At 49.0% G+C, this 18368-nt stretch overlaps 7 protein-coding genes across 7 annotated transcripts; 5 read left to right on the plus strand and 2 right to left on the minus strand.

Moving 5' to 3' along the window:
- Positions 1–399: 399 nt before the first annotated feature.
- Positions 400–1711, plus strand: BDV14DRAFT_199010 (uncharacterized protein; the record flags this gene model as incomplete). Its single annotated transcript, XM_073773132.1, has 5 exons — positions 400–561; positions 612–648; positions 696–766; positions 828–1207; positions 1255–1711. The coding sequence occupies 5 exons, from the start codon at positions 400–402 to the stop codon at positions 1709–1711; spliced, it is 1107 nt and encodes a 368-aa protein (XP_073629515.1).
- A 502-nt stretch (positions 1712–2213) lies between these two features.
- BDV14DRAFT_188997 (metallophosphoesterase family protein) lies at positions 2214–3432 on the plus strand (the record flags this gene model as incomplete). Its single annotated transcript, XM_073771143.1, has 2 exons — positions 2214–2334; positions 2387–3432. The coding sequence occupies 2 exons, from the start codon at positions 2214–2216 to the stop codon at positions 3430–3432; spliced, it is 1167 nt and encodes a 388-aa protein (XP_073629516.1).
- Positions 3433–3822: 390 nt separating this feature from the next.
- On the plus strand, positions 3823–5317 carry BDV14DRAFT_171260 (uncharacterized protein). Its single transcript, XM_073768362.1, has 2 exons — positions 3823–4134; positions 4183–5317. Exons 1-2 carry the CDS (start codon positions 3834–3836, stop codon positions 5253–5255), a joined length of 1374 nt encoding a protein of 457 aa, XP_073629517.1. The 5' UTR covers positions 3823–3833; the 3' UTR covers positions 5256–5317.
- Positions 5318–5493: 176 nt separating this feature from the next.
- On the minus strand, positions 5494–6650 carry BDV14DRAFT_189000 (uncharacterized protein; the record flags this gene model as incomplete). Its single annotated transcript, XM_073771144.1, has 6 exons — positions 5494–5520; positions 5585–5686; positions 5717–5794; positions 5825–6243; positions 6306–6354; positions 6396–6650. The coding sequence occupies 6 exons, from the start codon at positions 6648–6650 to the stop codon at positions 5494–5496; spliced, it is 930 nt and encodes a 309-aa protein (XP_073629518.1).
- Positions 6651–7540: 890 nt separating this feature from the next.
- BDV14DRAFT_199014 (SDR family oxidoreductase) lies at positions 7541–8590 on the plus strand (the record flags this gene model as incomplete). Its single annotated transcript, XM_073773133.1, has 1 exon — positions 7541–8590. One exon carries the CDS (start codon positions 7541–7543, stop codon positions 8588–8590), a length of 1050 nt encoding a protein of 349 aa, XP_073629519.1.
- Positions 8591–10868: 2278 nt separating this feature from the next.
- BDV14DRAFT_199015 (DUF3176 domain-containing protein) lies at positions 10869–12660 on the plus strand (the record flags this gene model as incomplete). Its single annotated transcript, XM_073773134.1, has 2 exons — positions 10869–11320; positions 11367–12660. The coding sequence occupies 2 exons, from the start codon at positions 10869–10871 to the stop codon at positions 12658–12660; spliced, it is 1746 nt and encodes a 581-aa protein (XP_073629520.1).
- A 1218-nt stretch (positions 12661–13878) lies between these two features.
- Positions 13879–18078, minus strand: BDV14DRAFT_199016 (ankyrin repeat-containing domain protein; the record flags this gene model as incomplete). Its single annotated transcript, XM_073773135.1, has 4 exons — positions 13879–16066; positions 16130–16961; positions 17027–17644; positions 17703–18078. The coding sequence occupies 4 exons, from the start codon at positions 18076–18078 to the stop codon at positions 13879–13881; spliced, it is 4014 nt and encodes a 1337-aa protein (XP_073629521.1).
- Positions 18079–18368: the final 290 nt, after the last annotated feature.

Genomic DNA, 18368 nt, shown 5'->3' on the forward strand with positions numbered 1-18368 from the left:
GTCGGGGCCGATGAAGCTATCCCGAGCCAATAGAACCCTAACAAGCCCGCTTTCGTGCAGCAACTAAATCTAGCACGAGCCAAGTTGGTCAAGCTCAGCCCAGCTTGGAGCATTAAACGGTAGCTTCTCATTTCCCAACCAGCTGGATGGTATCGCACGAGTCAAAAGGTGGGTTTTTGTGCCTTGGAACAATCGGGCTGTCCCGTGTGGTTGACAATTTGACACACCAGACATGGGCAGATATCTCTCCTGACAGACCCACTAGAAGGGGCCGTTTTGTGTCGTCTTGGAGTCGAAGTTTCTTATTATGATCATGCCAGTGCCGAATTGCCACAGCGAACTCTTTCGTTTTCCTTTGATGCTGTGTCACCCCTGGTCCTGAATGTATCGCATTCAACGATGAAGACGTATGATCTGGACGTACCTTTGGCGCGAGATCCAGCAATCGCCGTCACTGTTCTAGGCGCATTGGCTACGCTGACCACTGTACTGAGATTTATTTCGTTGCAGATGCGCAGGGTGAATCCTGGTGCCGCCGAGTACTTGATCGTTGTTGCTCTGGTAGGTTGGAAGAAATACGGTCATATGTTCAGTGGCTGATTGTTTTGCAGGTTATCGTTTATATCTTCATTGCAATTCAGTGGATTCGTAAGTTATGCATTCTAATTTGATCGCTACAAGCTGACCTCGCCCAGTCTCGGTTGCCGGTGGTGCTGGCCGACATGTCGCTGAGGTTGACTCTTCGTCTGTTACTGTTACGTTGAAGGTAATCAGCCTATATTGATCCTCCCCTCCGTGAAACTAAGACTAAGAAATGGCTTTTGCAGACTATCCTTCCTCTCGAGGCGCTGTACGGCATTGTCATGTCTCTGGTCAAAACGTCAATCATGGTCTTCTACCTCAACATCTTCGGCACCAAAAAATCATTCCGCATCAGCGTCGGAATCACCATGACAATTGTTTGGCTGTGGGCCATCAGTGTTGTTCTCGAAACCCTTCTCCTTTGCAGACCTCTTGCTTTCAACTGGGATACAACAATCCCCGGCGGTAGCTGCGGTAACCGAAACGCGACATACGTGGTGGCAGGAACGCTGAACCTGGTGACGGATTTGATGGTTATGGGGTTGCCAATTCCTCATATCTGGAGGCTGCAGCTGGGCGTGGCAAAGAAGATTGCGCTGAGTGTTGTCTTTTGCATGGGTCTCTTGTGAGTGTGTCCGAGCTCGCTTCCAATTCGGAACTAACGTCTTGCAGGGTCTCGATCATCAGTATTGTCCGTCTAGTGGCTCTGATGGCAGTTGACTTCAACGACATTACCCACTCTGTGCAAATGGGTGTTCTCTGGACCGTTGTCGAGCCGGAGCTGGCCATTCTATGTGCCAACATGCCAATCCTGAAGCCCGTCCTGTCGCGAATGTTCCCAAAGCTGTTCTCGACGCACCAGAGAACATATGGAGCGTCTGATCCACAGGCATTTGAACGCCTTGGGGAGAGCGGAGGTTACTCGCTCAACCGAGTCAACCGCGATCCGACGCAGAGCAACATCTACGCCGGTGATGACCACCTGCAGAGTAAATACACCACGGCGACTACGAGGAGCCTGGATCGAGAGTCGCGAGAGTCGGATCAGCAGCGTCTGAGAGACCATGAGCAGGAAGTGCCTGGGATTAACGTTACCCAGAATTTCAACATTCGTTATACCAACAAATGAGGTGCTACTACTCAGTAAACAAACAAACCTCAATATCTAGCAGTTCATAAACCCAACAATATCAAAAGGAGCAACCTTTCAACAAATTTCGGGCTCAAGTCCTTTTAACGTGTTCCGACCCTCGTAGCCGTGATTTCCATGACATTATTGAACAAGAGCAACTACGTCCGTTCCACAGAAGAATTGACGCCCACTCTTGATTTCTTCGCCTCGCTTGAATCCTGGCATACTTTAATGTATAGAATTCAAAGCAATGGCATCCACATGCTAATCGGTCCTTCTGGCTGTTGGATATTGTTGTTTCAGTTTCGGCCCCATGCCCAATTCCAACCAGCAAGGTACCATCGAGAGACTAAGGATTGGGGGCTACATTGGCGCCATTCAAGGTCACAGCTGCTCACACGTGGGGTACCTAACGGCCCCTATTAATCTCCTGTGTCACCGTTTTCACATAAATCGCCGTCGCTTCCTGGTTGAAGCTATGTAACATTCAACTTTAACAATGCAACAAACAGTGGCAGCGACTCCAGTATCAGCGGAGCCCAGTGCCCCAACACCTCTCAGGTTCTCGCAGGATGGCACCTTTCAAATCTCAATTTTTGAAGATCTGCATTTTGGAGAGAGTAAAGACCCACTCGCCATAGATAGTGTGGTGCAGCACTAACCCGCCGTCAGACGCATGGGACTCCTGGGGCCCCGAAGCGGATCGCAACTCGGTCAAGGTTCTAAATGCGATTCTTGACGCCGAATCTCCCGATCTTGTCGTCCTCAATGGTGACCTCATCACAGGCGAGAATGGGTTTCTCGAGAATGCGACCGTCTACATTGACCAGATTGTTGGTCCCCTGGTTGACCGCGAGTTAACGTGGGCCTCGACGTATGGAAACCACGACCACCAGTACAACCTGTCTGCTCACGACATCCTTGCGAGGGAGAATGGCTGGTCAAATTCAAGAACGCAAGGCATGGTCGAGGGGGAAAATGCAGGAGTGTCAAACTACTATCTGCCTGTGTATGGCGCCGAGTCCGACACGTCTCCTAAACTCCTACTCTGGTTCTTCGATAGTCGCGGTGGCGTATACTTCCAGGATCTTGATGAGTCGGGAAAAGAGATTCCTCAACCGAACTGGGTCGACAGCAGCGTTGTGGGCTGGTTCAAAGAGACTCACCAGACTCTGACTCTGCAGTACAACAAGACAATCCCCTCTTTGGCATTTGTCCATATCCCCACAAACGCCTCGCTCGCTGCGCAGACGGTCGATGTTATTGATGAGAATCGAGAGCCTGGCATCAACGATGACTACCCGCTTGCTCAGCAAGGCCAGGGCTGGTGCGAGGACGGGACCAACAGCGATGAGTGCGCATACGGTGCACAGGACATACCCTTTATGAGGGCGCTTGTGGAGACCGAGGGTGTTCTTGCGCTGTTTTCAGGACACGACCATGGAGATACCTGGTGCTATAACTGGAACACTCAGATTCCTGGGACCGCCGTCGCAGGAAACGGCATGAAGCTCTGCTTTGGCCAGCATTCAGGACATGGGGGATACGGCAGTTGGATTCGAGGCTCCCGGCAGCTACTGATTACAGAAGCAGGGCTGGATAATGGGGAGTTGGACACCTGGATTCGATTGGAGTCTGGGGATGTGGTTGGGTCTGTCTCGTTGAATGCAACATACGGCGAAGACGTCTATCCTGGAACACCGAATGATATGACCTAGAAAACTCGCACCTATAGCTAATATTATTTATGTCCTAGATCCGCCAGGAGGCCTGTCTTGGGCTGTTGGCAATGTTCCTTGAAGTAGTCACTACAAACCCTATAGTGACCTCATGAATCCTGCAGCCAGGATATATATAATGTTTTAAGCTCCAGGCCATCGTCCACCCGCCCTAACCCAGCGCCTATTGCTACACTCTAGAATCCCTTAAATCCTAAAAGAGAATTGAAGCAAGCATTCTCCAACTCAAATAGCATCAACGACAAAGTTCTTGGTGATGCTGGGCCAGGCTGCAACACCATCACGTGACCGGCTGCCTACAGAGACTGACTCGTTGGGGCCAAATAAAAGGAGAAAAGGAAAAAAAATTGAAAAGAGATCTCATTTGCATATCCAACAGAATGACTTCTCTACCACCAAAAGTATTGATTGACGATGTCTGGTATTTGATTATTGGGATGATCATGGAGACATCAAAAGGGAAAGAGGCCGTCGATGAAGATGGACTTTGCTCCTATTTCAAGGATCTTCTTTCCCTAAGCAGCACCTGCAAATGGCTCCGGCATCTCCTGGCACCGCGTCTATTTGGCACAGTATACTTGTATAACACGGCGAAAAGTATATCATCCGTCAAAGCCATTGCACAGGGCAACCTCGCTGGGCTTGTCAAGGAGCTGAGATTCGTTATGAGCTGTGAGCCTGGTTAGTCGTGTCCCTATATCGATAAGAACTAGAGACTAATGATAGCAGGCAATGATGATCCCAACCTGGAAAATGTATACCCTCCAGATCTTGATCATGTCTTATCAAATCTCGCCTCATTTCCTCAGCTTCGCCACCTGCAAGTCAGTTTCTTCTTCGACGAGCTTGAGCACGAGATAGTTTGGGAATATGGCATGGACGACTTTGTCGACGACCCCGAGGAAGCTGCTACGGAAGAACGGGAGACCCCCTGGCGAGGCATCATGGCAGCAAGCTACAGAGCAATCGCATCAAATTATGATCCTCAACGCTGCCCTGAAGGAGCCACCAACCTGCCTCTGTCTTTGGAAATCAGAGATCTTCCTCCAATTATGGTGTCAACATTCGCTGACCTCAGATTTCACCACTTTCTCTCGAAACTGAAGTCGTTCAGCCTCTCGCTCAATTGTCTAGACAACGGCGCTGGCTGGAGATTTGTAACCCAGCCGATGTACTTGGGCTTTATAGAGTGCATGGGGCCATGGTTCTTTCACCATCTCCAGTCCGTAGAGACTTTATTTTTCGATCCCACCGAAAGCGGCATCCTTGGAGATTGCGATCGGTACAGTTTTATTCTCACCTTTTTCGATGCCAACATGCCAAATCTCCGCAACTTGAAGCTCGCCAACTTTTTTATCTGCCAGGAACTACGCGACTTTTGCCTACGACACTATCAAACGTTAGAAAAAATTACGCTGCACGACTGCAACGCCTCTGGCCATCCCGGGATGCAATGGGAAGACCTGTTTGCCGCTATAACTGAGCCATCGTTCCCATCTCTAAAGAAGTTTGAACTTGTTCACGAGCACGGTGAAGACAAAGCAAAAATTCTCTACTTCGAAGATTACTGGGCAGATGCACAGCAAGTGCAACAGGCAAAGGATAACATAGAGAAGGAGCCCAACGCTCGAGCATTTCCCTATGCATCCCTGGACGACAAATATGGGTTTCGGAGATATAGTTCGGAGGACAGTATCAGATGCTTTTTGGACGGTGCGGATGATCGGGCGTACAGGAAATTGGTGGATATGGTCACAGGGAACAGTAAAGCTTTTGCTGCAGACAAAGCAGATGGTCATTGAAAAAGGAAAATCACGTTTGATTAGTCTCATATATTGTAATCAAGAAATGAACACGTTGCAGGCATGATCAGCGTTGGACTGCGCTGATCGACAAAAATATTGATTTAACGGTGACATTATTGATTTCCTTGCAGAACACAATCCTTTTTGTTGACCGGATCTAGATCACTTCTAAACACCAAAATCAAGCCTCTTAGAAAGACCAACAGGTGCTCTTTTTCTCCACTCCAACGCTGACTCAAGGGAATCGAATAACCACTTTGGTCTCCGGTGCTCATGTAACCGAGCATACGCCTCAGGAACTTCCTCATGCCATTCTCGCTGCTGACAATGAAGCTAGGTCGAGCGACACCTGTTGTAATCAGGTCTTGAAGTCTCGGCGCAGTGTCCATGGGGTTTACAGCGCCCGAGCTGAGCTGCAAGGACTTGGTCTAGAGTTGGCCCAAGGAGACGGGAAAAACTTTCTGGTGGCCGTTGCCGGTGGTGGGCGAGTATATGGTGGATGGGTACACTCCGACCACGCCGAGACCGCCGTTAACCTAGGTGACCTCAACCATATTGCGCAGCACAAGCGACGCATCTGGAGAGAATGTGGCGTTTACCGCTTCATACCCTACACAGTCCACGCTTCGACGGACACCGTTGGGCTCGTACTCGAGGATCTGTTGGACTGGGTCAGAGGTGTTGAAGGAGATGGGTATAGCTCCGATGGAAGCTGCGAGTTCCAGGCCAGAGGGCACGCTATCGACTGCGTAGACTCTAGAAGCACCACGTAGCATGGCAGAGTAAACGGCGAGAAGGCCGACAGGGCCGGCGCCAAATATGGCCACTGTATCTCCAGGCTCGAAGCCAGCGTAGTCCAGGGACGTCCATGCGGTAGGGAAGATATCGGACAGGAACAAGTAGTCCAGCAGGGGCTCGGTCGAATCGTCAGGATTTGGTACTGGAATTAAGCCGTGGTCGGCGAATGGTACACGAACATACTCCGCTACGGATAGGAGAGGTGTGTTAAAAGTGTGGAGGATTATGAGGTCAAGAGTAGGATCACACCTTGGCTGCCTGGCAAATCAGGGGCGCCGTATGCCCTATAGCTTTCCGGCTCCATCAAAAGATGCCAGTATCAATGCGATCTGGGATCACAACGTAATCGCCAACGGACAGGAAATTTACTCCGTCACCAACCTCCGCAACTACGCCCATCGCCTCATGGCCGATAATGACAGGATCAGAGGAGGATGGTGCGCCTGTGCCGCGGTACATGTGCAAGTCGCTTCCGCAGATTGCAGCTGCTGTAACGCGGACGACAACGTCGGTTTGGTTCTGTATAGTTGGGATAGGTGCGCCCCCAACATATACATTGAATGGGACGCCGCTGAAAAATACAGCCCGCATCATGTTGGTCGCTTTGAATGAAGTCATATTGGGTCAGGTTGTTAAAGCGATAGTGTCAAAAGAAGAGATAAGATGAGTTGAATGAGGGCAATTTCTCAAGACGCATCCTGCTATTTATGCTTTGTGACATCTGGTTTATCATCTTGCCATCGGGTGTTGCCAGTCGGAGTGACAACACTCTAGATTTGGACACGCGTACGGCGGAACAGGAATCTTTGTTTCTACCTGGCTCAGGGGTGTGGCTTATCCGCCGTTAGGGCTTATGCAATGGTCGTGTAGGGATTGGGAAGCGACCATTGCATGGGCCAGTCATTCAAGCTACGGCTAATCTTGGGTTCGTATTCTCTATTGATCCCAGTTCCAATGAGTTACGTCAGTCCATAATGTCAGGGAATTGGCAAGATGGAGACCACGGACTTAGTGGATTTAAGGGAGATCTCGGAACGATTGATGCGAACCCTAAACTACGATTAATGGGTATGTGGATCAGGGGTGTTAAGTATATCGCCAGGTATACGGTGCTGACATGTGGGGAGAGTGGCTAGATTTCTGCATCTTGCTTATTAGCCAAGAACTGGGCATCGAGTATCGGCAAACCCCTGCCAACGGTGGACGAACCCGGGAATGCCATTGGGCCAAAAGGCTGGATCCAATGAAAAAACACGGGCGAGACCCATCGCTTTGGCACTTGGCAGTCATTGTGGCGTGCAGATGCCTCCGCAAGATAGGTAATCCTTATGTCCGGGCATGGCGGAAATAAGGCCAGAGAGCTCAACAGGAACTATGGTAGAGCTTCGTGTATATAAGCTTGTTCATGGCACTGGGCTGAAGTAGACATTTCTCATCAACTATTTGAAACAATTCCTCCCTCATACATCTGTCCCAACATCACAATGGCCTCCAAAGACGAAGTCATTCTCATCACCGGAGCCTCTGGTTTCTTGGCCTCCCACGTCGTCAACCATTTTCTCCGCGCTGGGTACCATGTCAGAGGTACTGTTCGGTCCGCCTCTACTGCTGAAAAGGTTTTGCAGACGTTCCGTCATTACGCACCACGGCTAAGCATTGTGATTGTCGATGACGTCGCAAGGCCAGGAGCCTTTGACTCTGTGGTCAAAGATGTGCATGGCATCATCCATACTGCAACCCCCTTCAAAGTGTTTGGAGTTGAAGACAATGAGCGCGACCTGCTCAAGCCAGCTATTGATGGCACCGTCAACATTCTCAAAGCCGCCCATCAACTCGCCCCTCTGGTCAAGCGGGTTGTCCTTACCTCGTCCTTTGCCGCAATGGCTGACATGAGCAAAGGCAACTGGCCTGGTCATGTCTACTCCGAAGCAGACTGGAACCCGACGCCGTACGAGGCCGCCTCCGCTCCAGGCGCCCCTGCAGCGCTGGTCTATTCAACTGCAAAGGCGTTGGCAGAGCGCGCGGCATGGGACTTTGTCAAGAACGTGCAGCCCAGCTTCACCATCTCTACCATCCTGCCTCCAATGATCTATGGCCCTAACATCAACGCCACGGCAGATCTATCAAACCTCAACACTTCATCAATGGACATATACCGCCTCATGTCCCCGCAGTCCAAGTCGAGTGATCCCGTCCCAGACAACATGTTTTGGTCCTTTGTGGATGTACGTGAGGTAGCCCAGGCCCACTTGAGCGCCTACGAGGTTCTTGCTGCTGGCAATCAACGTTTCTTCATTTGCAAGGGCAACTTTACGTACCAGCTTTTCGTGGATGCTCTACGATCGAATATTCCTGAAATCCAAGATCGGGTGCCTGTTGGAAACCCTGGATTGGGAAAGGTGCCGGAGGATGTTTACACAGTGGATACTTCGAAATCAAGGGATATCCTGGGTCTGACATATCGGTCCTTGGAGGAGACCATTGTCGATACTGGCAAAGTATTCCTAGAGCTTGAGGCTAATGGATCTAAATAGACACCAGCTATAGACACAATAGGCGTAATAAATTTAAAGGCATATATACAGAACCGTTGAACAGAAGTGACCGCGGAAAGAGAAATTGCACAATAGAGTTTGCATGAGTTCACAGGGACCATAAGGGCTAGTAAATAGATACGTTACTGTCAATCACGGCTTGTTTAAGGCAAAAATGCATAGTAGTTGACCTCCTGACAATGCCATCAACCCGCCAGGCTACCACAATCCTGATTATACAATGACACTGAACACTATCGATCTCGATCTTCCTCTCGCCCTACGACTCGCTTGCCTGTTGGATGGACGGGCAGTTGATCCCTGACATTCTATCCCGTACTCTGCGCTTAGAAAAAACCTTGGATAATTCTAACGCTACGTCGCAGTTACCAAAGCCGTGATGAATTGAAGAAAGATGGACATTTGACGGAATGGATGTTCACAAACATTGTTCAGTCTCTACAAGGATCTCTGAGGAATAGGGACACTCACAATCACGTCACTCAACATGACAAAACAAGAATTGACGATGACGTTACAATAATGCCTGCCAAAATCGGACATACCCTCCTGTTCCCATGCGTCCTAGCTTCCCTGACTGTGTACTATGCTATACTTTATCTCCATGACAACCTCCCAACCCCTTCCTCTAGATGGTTCTTGCTATATTTTGGTTTCTTGAGTGATCCCCATATCTCAGTGTAGTCACTCATCAGCAGCATCCCATTGTACGACTGATGAGAGGCTGATCATTCCTAGGTATTATACCGTCGAATGGTAAATAGTACGAGTCTTTGTTAGAGGGAAACCAAATTTTCTAGAGGTGAGATCTTACTGGTGTTGTGACGAGGTTCCATTTGAGATTCCTGCCTGTTGTCCCGTGCGAGATATATTTTGGTCTACGTCTACCCCCGTTGCCGAAATCATGCAGCGCTCAGCAGGACTTCGATAATGACTACAAAGTGTAGATAATTGAATCCACAGCGATTCTCCCATAGTTCGAGGGGGACAAGAAAGTCTACACCTCGGTTCAGCTTGTCAGATTTCACAATCTTGGTCATCGGGTCCTTTGGATCCTCCGCCAATTGCACCAGACGCGACCACCGGCCATACTCAATGAAGCACCCTGTCAGTCAGCCAGTCTGGAGAGTCTATATAGCATGCAGGCTGGGGCTAATCGTCCTGCCCGACACTGCGCCTCTGAAGGTGCGTTCGATAGGAGAGTAGGGATCCAGTCATCTTAGTGGAGGGAGCCTTTCTTAGCCTTCCATACAGGAAAAGGTTTTGCATTCTGGACATCCATATACCCACACTCGGAAAAGCCTCTAGATTGATATTCGATTGTGTGTTTTTTATTATTGCCGCGTGTGCTGTCTGGGATGATCAACGGGATGACGTCCGATGCGGATGGTGGGCGTCGAACTTGATAAACAAAACCCGGGAGCTACATAGTAGAAACGGACTTTGACCAGTGGAATGCGCGACGCTGGGGAAGCTACGCTGCCGAGTATCTTTGACATGTTATTCGCCTCCCCTAACAAAGAGAAAGTGCCTGTCAGTGGGCAGGGCCACTGTACCAACGAATTGCCACAGTGGATTTTCGAGATCACAAGGAAACATGGAGGACTGATTGATACAGGCATGGATTTCTTTATAAATCCTCGGCAGACGTCAGTCTATTCAACAACAACGACAAATCCACCCGTTCAGCCTAGTCAAGGCTTGTGAATTCTTGATTGTGGCTAGCTGGCTCAGGGTGCGAATCCTGAAGATCTGCAAGAGCCGTTAACCGTGGAAGACCCGAACGGCCCACCGAAGCTCGCCATAGCGTATCAGAATCGCCAGGAACAGGATCGCGTGGGTCACAGCCCAAGATAGCGGTTGCAGACTCCACCGGGAAATTGCGATTGTGTTTCCTTCAAACTGTTTTTGCCGGTATGCTAAGCAGTAGCATGGGGCTTAATACATGCACCCTTCAACAGAAAGCAATCTAATCATGCCTTCTAAAAAAAGCTCCTTTTTTAATATTGCTGGACAACTTACAGCCTGCACGTAAGATGCTGTACCCCTTTGCCACGACTCCGTACTGACCCGGATTGGATTCACTTGGCCTCTGGTGCTCCACGCCTCACGGCCCTAGTTTCAGTTGCAGACCTGAACAGGAAGTCGAACTGTAGTTCCCACTCGGACGCGAATTTTTATTTCTAGCAGCATCCCTGTCTCACCCCGATAAAGACATACTATTCAGTTCTTTGGTACTCTGAAGAGCGTCTCAAGGATGCAAGAAACAAATCATGGATACCGACTCTCCTACGTCCGGCTTGATGACCCCCCAGAAACACCAAGAGAAGCGCGGCAAAGACCTTTATCATCCGCGGAGCAGGCTTACCTGCAGTCTCAGACACGTCCATTCTGGGGAACTAGCTGGACCCTGGAGATTCTGGGGTGTCTCACTTCAATTGTCTTTCTCGTGGCCATTATCGTCGTGCTGTACTCGTATGATGGCAAACCGATGCCCAAATGGCCGTATGGCATTACTCTCAACGCGCTTGTTTCCGTTTTCAGCACGATCATGAAAGCTAGCGTCGCGTTTATCCTGACCGAGTCGCTTTCTCAACTGAAGTGGTCCTGGTTTAGCGCTGGGAACAAGCTGAGTGATCTTGCGCTCCTGGATGCTGCTAGTCGTGGGTTCATTGGGGCGTTGACTGTCTTGTTCCGATTCATACCTCGGTGAGAGCTTCCCAGTCCTTCTTGGTTCCAAAGCTGACTCTCCTAGCCATCTTGTCACCTTTGGATGTCTCATCTTGGTCCTGGCAGCAGCTACAGACCCGTTCGTCCAGCAAGTCATTGGCATCAGTATGCGTTCGGTGCACGCTCCAGGCCACTCATCCATCCAGGTTTGCAATGCCAGCACGTACACGGATTACGGCGAGGGTGCGGGTCCAGGGATGAACAAGGTGCCACTTGGGACTGCGGGTGCAATCTATTCTGGTGTTTACCAGACCCAAAGTCCCGATAGCAATTCTATTCTGGCGACCTGCCCAACAGGGAACTGCACGTTTGCACCATACCAATCTTTTGGGTTCTGCAGTCGCTGCGCCAATATCACCGACTCACTTGACGTCTCTAAGGAAGCATTTGGACCGATGATCACCAAGTACCACTACAAGCTCCCTAATAAATTCTCCTTTAACACCGCCGAAAACTCGATATATCTAATGAATGCGACGACGGGGTTGGAATTCATCCAGTTGGATGCAGCAGAGCTACCGCTCATCCTCAATTTTACGGCCATCAGCTCAGCAGGCTACGGAACAACCGAGATCAGCGCAACCGAATGCGCGCTCTATTTCTGCGTCGGAACGTATGAGGCTACTGTGCGAGAAGGTCAATTCTCTGAAACGCGCACGTCAGTGTCGACCGCGTCCAATAGCTCAACAGACGGAATGGCCACGACAGAGAACTTTGCCCTTACACCGGACGTTTGCTATGTCAATGGAACACGCCATGAAAAACCATACAAGAACAACACACAGGAATGTGTCTATGGAGTCAACTGGCTAAGCCGTCTCGCCATGTCCAATTCCCTCTCGCCATTACTTCGAGGCAAGGGCTCTCTCTTCATGAGCAACCGACCGAGCTGGAAACCAGAGACCCTTGAAGCGGTCTATGGCACGCAGGGGAACTACACTGACATCACCTCTATGTTCAACTCGGTTGCATCGTCCTTGACACTACGCGCGCGATCGGGAGTCTGTAACGCGGCAGTGGATGGGATGACCTGGACAGAGCAGTCATTCGTGCATGTGCGCTGGTTGTGGTTGATCCTGCCAGGTGCATTGGTTCTTCTTAGCAGCATCTTCTTGGTTGTGACCATCTTACACACCCGCCATCAGTACATTTGGAAGTCCTCCCCACTCGCGCTGCTATTCTCGAACTTAACTGTTGATGCATCTTCCGCGATGAAGCCAGATCCAACACTGAAGGGAATGGAGGATACCTCGAAGAAGATGGAGGTTTTGTTGGAGACTTCCGCTGACGGTGTGAGATTAAAGGCTGTACCCAAGTAAGGTTATATGCTGCTATGCTAAGATAAGAAAGGACTAGTATTATATTAGTATTAGGATACTAATATACGTAATAAAGTAGTTATATTCAAGTAATTTAACAAGTATAATAGCCAGCCTAGTGGTTATTATGAACATGTCACAGTGTACACCTGGATACCTGATTCCTGCCTGATTCCTGCCTGCTAAAGGTATATATATGCGAGAGCAGTGTAAAGCCTTCGGCTTTACATCCTAGTCTTTTGCTGATAGTGCAGCGGTTTAGGCTTCTGAATGCTCCCAGGGGTCGCGCCGTGACAGAACAACTTTAACAGATATAATAAAAGAAGGTATATAAAAATACTTGCTACCCACTTGGAATTACTTTCTATCTCTTATGTCTTATATTAAGTTTATAGTAACATAGTTAAATTGCTAGAACTACTACTTTATTTTCATAATTATCTTGTTAGATAAGGTCAAGGTTGTCCTGCTAAGTATTAAAGCAACGCTAGGTATTTTAATATTAAGAAGAAAAAAAGCAAAGTAACAAATGTAATAGTAATTGGTTTATACTAGCAATTTAACTATATTACTATAAACTAAAGATAAGGCACAAGAGGCAGAAAGTAAATACAGGTGGGTAGTGAGCGTCCTTATATATACCATCCCTTGTTATCCTGTTTGTCCTCATGGGGAACCATGGATTTAACAACGTTAAACTAATTAGTAAGCGAGATTGACTTGGTTGTAGGTATTCTGCCGGTACGCCAACCACTTACCCATCTGGGTTGGCCTTGCTCCGCGAGGGCCCATCTGCGTGGTTTTTTACAATCCTCTTTAAATGTCTTCATGCTTTAAATTCCGTACAAAGAGTACCAGATAGATCAATTCAAGTCTTCTGACAGGCTCGCCGTCTTACCCGCCAGGTCAAATCAACTTCCCATGGATACTCTGGACCCCGTCCATCCAAGCCACCTTGATGGAGGACTTCCCACGACGGGCGGGGTTGGCAGCGGCGGCGGGGCATTAGGGGGTCCGGCCGAAGCGTGCGGCCAGTGCTCCTAGACTTCTTCAGGATACTGGTAGAACCAGGTGAGAGCAAACCAAGACACTTTGAGCTTACAGTACCTTGCCAGGGTTCGCGGGACCACGCGGGATCTCGAGAGGTAACGAGAGTTCACGAGAGACCCCGAGAGGTTTCGATAACAAACAGTAGTAGCACATCTATTCCAGTAATATTTAGTCCTGAAACAATAGTTCCTCATAAATCTTCCTAAAAACAGAATCTAGACCTTTCTTCAACGCCAGTACACCTGTGCTTATGTTTTCCTCGTTTCTAGAGCGGACATCGACGCGATCATGAGACAAGAGTTTCAGCGCAGTTTCCTCCTCTTCGAATAATATGGCTAGAATCAACGGGGAGAGCCCCGAAATCACACACTGATTGGGATCAGCGCCATTGTCCAATAGATACTCTGTCATCTGCATGTTTCCAGAAATGATGGCAACCACCAGTGGTGTGAGGCCTGGAGAGGGATCTAGATTAGGGTCGGCGCCATATTTTAGTAAGATCCGTGCCAGTTCCATGTTTCCAGTGCTGGTGGCGAGAGTCAAGGGGCTTACGCCTTCAGAACTTCGCAAGTTCGGGTCCGCATGGTTGTGAAGAAGCGAAGTGGCCGCCGCTGCTTGTTTGCCGTGGATAGCTTCCAGTAATAACGTGGTCCCTTGTACATTGGTCCGGTGATTCGCACTTGCCCCCTGGTTGAGCGAGATTCCAAGGTTTCCTGTGTGCCCAAAGTTATACCAGTACTGCCTGTTGACATCAACATCATATTCTTTCAATAGAAAGTCGATGACTGGTTCCTGTCCAGATTCCACTGCATGCATAATGGGCGTTCTGCTCGAGTCATCTAGAGCATTCACGTCAATCTTTCCACTGCTCAGTAGAATGTTGACGACGGAAATATGACCTTGCCAGATCGCCGCCACCAAGGGTGTTAGCGATGGCCCACTTCCAGCATTTATATCAATATCCCGTGCACGTAAAAGACTGCTAACCACACTTGCATGCCCAAACACCGCGGCAACAAATAGCGCTGTGACGTTTTCACCACTTCTGAAATTAACGTCGAGTCCTTCCGCTTTTAACAATAGGTCTACAACCGAGCTATAATCTCTAGTCGCAGCCCACACTAGCGGTGCACATCCTCTGGCATCCCTGTAATTTAACGCTATGCCTTCAACTCTCAGGAGTACCTTGATCGTATCCACGTCCTCATTGTTTATAGACATAAATAAAGGTGTCCAGCCATCACGGTCTCGCGCGTTGATATTTGCCTTCCCAGATGACAGCAGAATCTGAGTGACTGTGGCCTGGTTTTGCATGCAGGCAATATGAAGAGGCGTTGCCTGGAACTCATCCCTATGGTCCAGATTGATATCGTCTCTTTCAACAAAAAGGCGAACAATATTTTCATTGCCATCGTAAATTGCCACATACAGTGGTGGGGTATCTGCGAAGTCCGGAGCATTGATATCAACGTATTCATGGCTGAGCAGCCATTCAAGAGTGGACAACTTAGAATTGGCAACGGCCCACATCAGTGGAGTACGCCCTCGCACGTCCTTGGCGTTTAGGTCACCTCCCAGCTGCATGAGGCGTCTAAGGGTGCTATTTAGCCCGAACCATGCAGCGATATGCATCGCCGGTAAGTCTGTAGATAAACCATTGTCGTCGTCCACCCGCTCATCAAACGGGTGATGCAGACTTAACATCACATGGCAACAGCTCGCAAGCTTATTCTTGTTGGTGAGCAACCTTAGAATAGAGTCATCGTATTCCATGGTAGCATCCTGGATATGGACACCCCAGTACTGGGAAGAGTATCCATAGAACGGATAGTCAATCAGGCGAGCCGCGTAGTCTGACTGGCGCTGACAATCCTCTGTGCCGAATATATCATAAGACAGATATGTCATACACCTGCCAGCAACATGAGCTTTAGCGGCTGTCAGCCATGCCTCTGGTAATCGATCAAAGTATTCGTACGTCGTGTGGTGTGCCAAGCGGATGATATTGCGGTTGTCGACCTCAACCAACCCTTCACATATAGATTGGAGATGTCCAATATTCGAGAAGTACTTCCTGATGAGCTCTCTATTTAGCGCCTTGGTGTTTAGCTCTATGGCGAGAGCATGCTGAAGCTCATTAGTCACAAGAGGTCTCTTCACATGTATAACCCATGCTAAGATGTTCCTTGCGAGCTCTCGTGTGGGCTCCCCTTTGCTTTCTAACCGCTTTATGGCGGCAGAATAAAGATCATCCAACTCGCCAAAACCATGAGACAAGTTATCAAGAGCATCATGGATATGCCCTTTTGTGGGCAGTGTTAGGATGTGGTTGATATGAAGTCGTGCAACGAGGAACCTAGCGAAGAAACAATCTGTCGGCACAAGTCTTCGATGGAAATGGCTGGTGGTTACTACTCACATTCCATCAGATGCCTTGACAATCTTGGTTCGGGCTTGTTCCCGTAGATAATCATCCATCTTCTCGGGCTGAACACAGTTTAGACCGGCATCAAGATATCTTGTAAGATCGTCATCCTGCGCGCGAATCTCAACCACGGAAGTAGCCTTCCTAAATAGCGCCTTGATATTTTGATTGGTCCTCGATGTGGCTATGATGTTCGTAGCCGTTCCAATATTTTGTTCCTGCAACTGGAATAGGCTTTGCATGAACTTTCCCAAGGTTCCATTGGTATCTTTGCATTCATTAAGCGCATCAAGGACAATGATGCTGACTTTAAACCCACTCATTAGCTTCTTTAGCAACAAAATCATTTTTTGGACTGAGGGTCGCTGTTTTTCTTTATAATGCATCTGGTAAAATTCCTCAACCACGTGCGGTGAACTGGGGTACTGTCGCGCAAGTTGCTTTGCAAGAGAGGCAATGAGGTCATACAACGTTTGCCCATTCTCACGATTGAAACTGAAAAATATGTATGCGATACCCAAGCTCAAGTTTTGCTGCCGAATGCTGTAGAGATAGTCTATCGCTAGGGAAACCAGGCTGCTCTTGCCGCTTCCAGGAATACCGTGGCAGTAGACGGTGACATTTGAACCATAAATCAGGTCTTGGAATTCGCTGGAAGTCAGAAACCATTTGCCAGTGTCGGTGGCCAATTTATCTAAGTAGGCTGCCTGCTCATCGCCGTACTCCAATGGTGAAAGCCAGGACATAATCCTTTCGCTCCTACCCTCGTCGTTGGCCATCTTCATTGCAAGTACGCTCTCTTCAATTGGTGCTATAGTCTGAGCAACTATTCAAGATATATGATTAGTGACCAATGGAAGAATCCTTATTTTGCAAAGACGACCATCTCACATATCTTAGTCACAGTGTCGACCGTTGACGTAGCTTCAACATTCCCCTTGTCTACCAGTCGGAGCAAGTCCTTGGCATATGCAGCAGACGTGACCGCAGCATAACCTTGCCAGCGATCATCCTTGTGGCTATCGGCGTAATCAGATATCCCCCTAATAACCAAGCATGGAAAATTATCCATCAGCCCGACTGCCTCTGTCTCAAAACACAGAATATTTCTCTCCGCCCTCAGCTCATCCCGCCGTTGTGCTGATCGCATAATCTGGCTCCCCGATGCAATCAATCCGTGGTGAACGGTTGGCTTTTCTCGGTCGAGGCGGTGATGTAGCCCACTTTGGCGGCATAGCGAGCAGTTCTCGCCGCCAATGTGCGGACAGTCAGACTTGAAAAACTTATCGCGTCCCCTGCCAGGAAACTGGTAGATTGCCAATGTCTCCTTCTGGCGGGTGCGCTGCTGGAAATCGACGATGTAATCAATCATCAATCCCCTCCCTAAATTATGATCGGATTGTAGCTTTTGAACCTTAGCAAGAAGCCAGCCTGGTGGTTTACTGACATGTGACATGGATTGAAAACCGTCATCAGTGAATTTACCCTTGTCATGGTGCACAATACCTCCTTTCCACGTGAATTAGCTTGATTCCAGTAGCAAGTATAGTCCACCAATGCAGCTTACCGTCATTTCCATCAGGACAGCAGACGACAACGTCCCCGAGGCGTATATCCACGTACGAGTTCGACGCATTTGGGACTCCCGGAGCACCGCCACCAATACCAACCAACAGTACGAAGCGAATCTTCGGGAAAGTTCGAATCATGTTTGTTACGATAAGTGTAGCGGATACGATTCCTGGTTGACCCCGTGGGGGGAAGACAATCACAACGTTGTGTACGCCCATTTCCCCGAGAATGTAAGAATTAGGATCGTGTGGGCGAGCTGGGAGATCTGCGTGTTCCATATCCAGCAACAGTCGCCCCGCGTCAAGCTCGACGCCGAGTGTTGCTACCCAGCCGACCGTATATGCATCGTGATTCAGGTGTGAGGCGCTCATGGTTCTGTAATGCGGATCGTCACAAATAAAAGTCTTCCTATGATGCTGATCAGGACAGAGGCTGAATGGAGATAGATTCTTGGTGCAAAATGGTTGCAAAGCGCAAGGCTGATTCAACGCAGTCGAGCCGTGAACGGTGCTGTTAAGATTCGAAGAGTGGAAGGAAGCCGTATCAACTATACTCGGGTAGCCTGCTAGAGAGTGTATGCTTTACAGCGATAGGAACTCTATTTTTATGAGTAAATGTTCTGTTCTTGATCGGTGGAGGGTCGACTCTTCAGGGGTTGGGA

This window comes from Aspergillus stella-maris (genome assembly GCF_047715825.1).
Source record: "Aspergillus stella-maris strain CBS 113639 unplaced genomic scaffold BDV14scaffold_19, whole genome shotgun sequence".
In the NCBI taxonomy this organism is placed as follows: Eukaryota; Fungi; Ascomycota; class Eurotiomycetes; order Eurotiales; family Aspergillaceae; genus Aspergillus; species Aspergillus stella-maris.

Coding starts and splice junctions, on each gene's coding strand:
- BDV14DRAFT_171260 (XM_073768362.1), top strand. CDS start 3,834: ATGACTTCTCTACCACCAAAAGTATTGATTGACGATGTCTGGTATTTG. Junction 4,135..4,182: donor CGTTATGAGCTGTGAGCCTG/GTTAGTCGTGTC, acceptor TAATGATAGCAG/GCAATGATGATCCCAACCTG.